Source organism: Gossypium arboreum, chromosome 7, assembly GCF_025698485.1.
Source record: "Gossypium arboreum isolate Shixiya-1 chromosome 7, ASM2569848v2, whole genome shotgun sequence".
Taxonomy (NCBI): domain Eukaryota; kingdom Viridiplantae; phylum Streptophyta; class Magnoliopsida; order Malvales; family Malvaceae; genus Gossypium; species Gossypium arboreum.
Window position 1 is genome coordinate 91,712,478 of NC_069076.1, and position 4,039 is coordinate 91,716,516.

Sequence of the window (4,039 nt, forward strand, 5' to 3'; positions counted from 1 at the left end):
TCATGCCAAGTTCAAGATTTGACCCTTGAGCAACTTTGTTGCTCATTGAAAATGCTTACACTTGTCTAGTACTTTTTACAGTTTACTCTCATTAGCAGTACTGATAGTAATGTTTATATTCTTTATCTCTATCAAATTATATTTTGCACAAAATATTAGTCAAATCATCCAATGCATTGCTTTCATCTTACATTGCAATGTAAAATTCCCCTTCCAAACAACATTAAAATAATGAAACTAAGAATTTCGCCAAACAAATTCAATCAAAATTCACATTCTACAATTCAAATTAAATGAGAGAAGAGATCAAGTATCAGTTCTAAGAGGCCTTTTATTTGATGTACTTATTCACCCACATATACAAATTTACTGCTAAAGTCTAAAACTGATAATCAATATTTTATATTCTAACTAACTAGAAAAAATAAAACTAAAAAACTGACTAATAATAATCTACCTGTTTCATCATTGCAATTCCCAGAGATCTTCCAATAAACCAATGTTATAAGGTATGTGACTCCCCTGTCCCCATATTTCCAACATTAGGTACCCTTCCTTGTCAATAATTGATTGTTCCATAGCTGAGTTGTCGATGAAACTCGACGGTCCGATAGAATCTGAGTCCATCGAGTTATTTTGGTCCAAGCACAGGCCAAACTGAACCATAGTACCACTAACAGGGATTGAAGAGTTCATTGAGCAAGGTGTAACATTTGATTGGTAGGGGGAATTCCATTCTTGAGGAGCACTTGTGATTAATTCCCTGGCATTACAGTTGATCGGGATTGGTTCACGTTGTAAATCTGCATTTGATTCCCGATTAGAAGCCGGAGCTATGGGAGCAAGGTCCGATAAAGTATTCCCGTTTCGGAAGCCTATTGCAGGAACAATATCTCTTGAATTACCGGCTTGCTGAGAGCTTGCTTCTAACATCAAAGAGTTGCTTGTAACACCAAGAAGTGGATTACCGGAGAATCCGGTTATTGTTGCATCTATTAAACTGCTAGAAACGGGGAAAACAGTTGTACTATCAGCAATCTGCAGCTCTCCAATGTGGCTAACACCATTGTTTGTTTGTACTTGATCAAGTTCTAGTGACATAGGCAGGCCTTGTAGAATGTTAGCATTATGGATTCCAGAAACAAAAGATTGCAACTTGCACTGATCATTACCGGAATTAACCGAGCTTTGCCCATGACCTGATCGAATAGTTCCAGGAGATGGAAGGTCGCGTATAAGTAGCCCAGCATGTGTGTTCAATCTTCTAAGCACACCCCTAGGTGGGAAAGATCTAAAGGCTGCATTATGAAGCTGATTAGATCCGGCCAAGGTATGAAAATTCCCTAGTCCATTCGGAGACCTCATCCGTACAGTGGCTGCAATGTTCACTTCTTGGTTTGCCGCACAGCTGATTCTTTTCAGGTAAAGCCTAAATTTCTGCAACCAAAAGAAAACCGACAGTTAACTTGGTGATAACTTTTGGCTCATCATAACTATGAGCAGAAAAGGTACGGATGAATGCCTGCAGATGGCTGCCAACATTTTGTGTGGTAAGCTTTTGGACATTCATCAATTCCAGGATCTTTTTAGGAGTAGCATCTGCATCACATCAACGCGAAAACTGTTACAAGATGAAAAACTTCTTACACAAGTAATCAGGTAGTGGAACATACTCTTCATGCCCAACTGATTAACCGCTGCAACGAATTTACTGTGCAACTCCGCTGACCAAACAACACGAGATTTTTTTCGAAACGATGGATCCTCGTTGTTATGGTGCCCATTCTCATCCCTCTCCTCGTCCTCGTCTTGATCTTTCCGCTTTTTCTTTAACTTCCCATTGTTACCAATGCTTCCCATCCCTACAGCCTCACCGCTATCGGCACGAAGCTTGTCTTGGCTATCGGAATTATACCGATCTTTCCTCTCGAACCTCTTCCTCCTGACTACATGTTGCCATATATTGTTTAACTCTTCGATTCGAACAGGTTTCAGCAAATAATCACAAGCTCCATGAGTAATCCCTTTCATGACAACATTGGTATCACCATTTGCAGACAACACTGAAACCATTTTATCAAAATCAAAAGTTCAAACCCGAATTTAAAAGAAACCATAAAAGCAGAGTATCATTACTTGGCTTACTTATGACAGGCAAGTCCATCTCGAGTCCGACAAGCTCAAGTAACTTAAAACCATCCATGTCGGGCATATGAACATCACTAATCACTAAATCAAACTTGTTTTGCCTCAACAATTTCAATGCTGTAATAGCTTGATTTGTTGTGGTAACTGCAAATTACACATTCGAACCATTTTTTTTCAACATTTTCAAAAGATTGAATTGAATCATGATAAGAAGAATAGCAAATTAAAAATCTAACCATTGTATTTGCATCGACGAAGCAGAGTCTCGAGCAGCAAAAGACAAGTTGGATCATCATCAACAGCTAAAACTCGAATGCCAATGGGAAACTCATCATTTGTGTCATTGATTATTCGCTCTACTCTCATATTTTCTTTAATGTCAAAACTCTTTGAATAAAATCTAAAAACTAAAATGAAAAAGAAAAAATTGAGAGTGAATTTAGAGAGAGAATGAGTAAGTGATTGATGAGTTTAGAATAAAGAAAAAAATATTTCTGCTTTTAATATTCTAATCTTTGGGATTTTTTTTTCTATATAAAATCTTTAAGTTAAATATGGAAATTTAGTATGAAAACTGGAAGACTAAACTAACTTTTTTTTTTTTTTTTAGGCTGAGTTTAAGGAATCTAGTTACTGAAATCACGTTGAAGAAATTCAACAAATTTTAAGAAATATTATTTTGAGAAAATAAATCTTTCATATTAAAGACCAAGATTGTGATGTTCTTTCCTCTTGAATTGAACCAGTTAATGTTCCATCTTTTTGAATGTCTGTCAACACCTATGCAAAATTCATTAGCTGCTATACACATTATAATTTCCATACCAACAAATTTAAGAATTTTCAAGTTTATTTTGCATTACTACTATATATATATATTACGTTGAATGTAGCCGTACAACATCAATTATGATTAATGATGCCAAATATATATATATATATATATAAATCTACAAACAATGTGGGGTGCCAAGTAAAGTTGTCCATTACACTAATTTTTTTTATATATAATTCATTGATAAGTTGTCCAAAATTATATATAAATTATATATTTTATTATAGTTAAAATGTAATTTAATTATTTTATTAGTTATGATTTTTAAAGGATTAAATCAAAATTCTATCATTTTAGGAGGTTAATGTACAATTTTATCATTACTATTTTATAATTTTATACATTTTAAAAGGTAAAATTACAATTTTTCTATTTTAGGAGCAACGCCTTCGTCCAAGGGCGTAGTTAGGGGCTTGGTAGGGCCCCAGTCTCTACTAAAATAGAAAAATTTTCATTTAAGCCCTTTAAAATTATTAAAGTTAAAATAACACTTTGACCTTCTAAAATGATAAATTTTTATTTAACCTTTTAAAATTATAAAAATAAAGGCTATTTAAAATGGTGAAATTACAATTTTACTTTAATAAAATTACAATTTAATTTTGGCCCTCCTTAAAATATTTTTTAACTTTGCCCCGGCACCGTCCTTGTATATGGGAAATTATACATTTGTGTACAACTTAAGTAATTTTATTTATTTTCGTAACTTTTGTATACCTAATATTTTAACAATTTTCACGTTTTATACATAGAATATTTAAATGAAATAAAATTTAACTATTTATTTTATATATAAGAATTTAATTGTTAGATACATATTAATATTTTGAATCGGTATAAAAGAAATATTGAATGAAATGTATAGGTTAATAAATATTGAGAGTGGTTTTGGGGCGGATGTATTTCAGTATATATGGTTCATATGCCCATATGCCACATTGACCAAAAAGTGCAATAAAATGAACTAGTAATTAAGCAATGGAATTTAATATTTAGGTTTTAAATGAGTTAACCTTCACATTTATTATGATTAACTCATCAACATTGCTTAAATTG

The 4,039-nt window shown here is 33.0% G+C and overlaps 1 protein-coding gene across 1 annotated transcript; it reads right to left on the minus strand.

Annotated features, from left to right (window-relative positions):
• Positions 1–465: 465 nt before the first annotated feature.
• Positions 466–2,514, minus strand: LOC108476139 (two-component response regulator ARR12-like). Its single transcript, XM_017778252.1, has 5 exons — positions 2,385–2,514; positions 2,146–2,292; positions 1,674–2,063; positions 1,523–1,599; positions 466–1,437 (listed from the first exon to the last, which is right to left on the minus strand). Exons 1-5 carry the CDS (start codon positions 2,512–2,514, stop codon positions 466–468), a joined length of 1,716 nt encoding a protein of 571 aa, XP_017633741.1.
• Between the last annotated feature and the right edge of the window lie 1,525 nt (positions 2,515–4,039).

Bases quoted from the DNA above. Each gene is read 5' to 3' on its own strand.
- LOC108476139 (XM_017778252.1), bottom strand. From the start codon at position 2,514: ATGAGAGTAGAGCGAATAATCAATGACACAAATGATGAGTTTCCCATT. The intron at 2,064-2,145 runs GTAAGCCAAGTA...AAATGGTTTCAG, and splicing joins GATGGACTTGCCTGTCATAA to TGTTGTCTGCAAATGGTGAT. The intron at 1,600-1,673 runs GTATGTTCCACT...GATGTGATGCAG, and splicing joins TAATCAGTTGGGCATGAAGA to ATGCTACTCCTAAAAAGATC.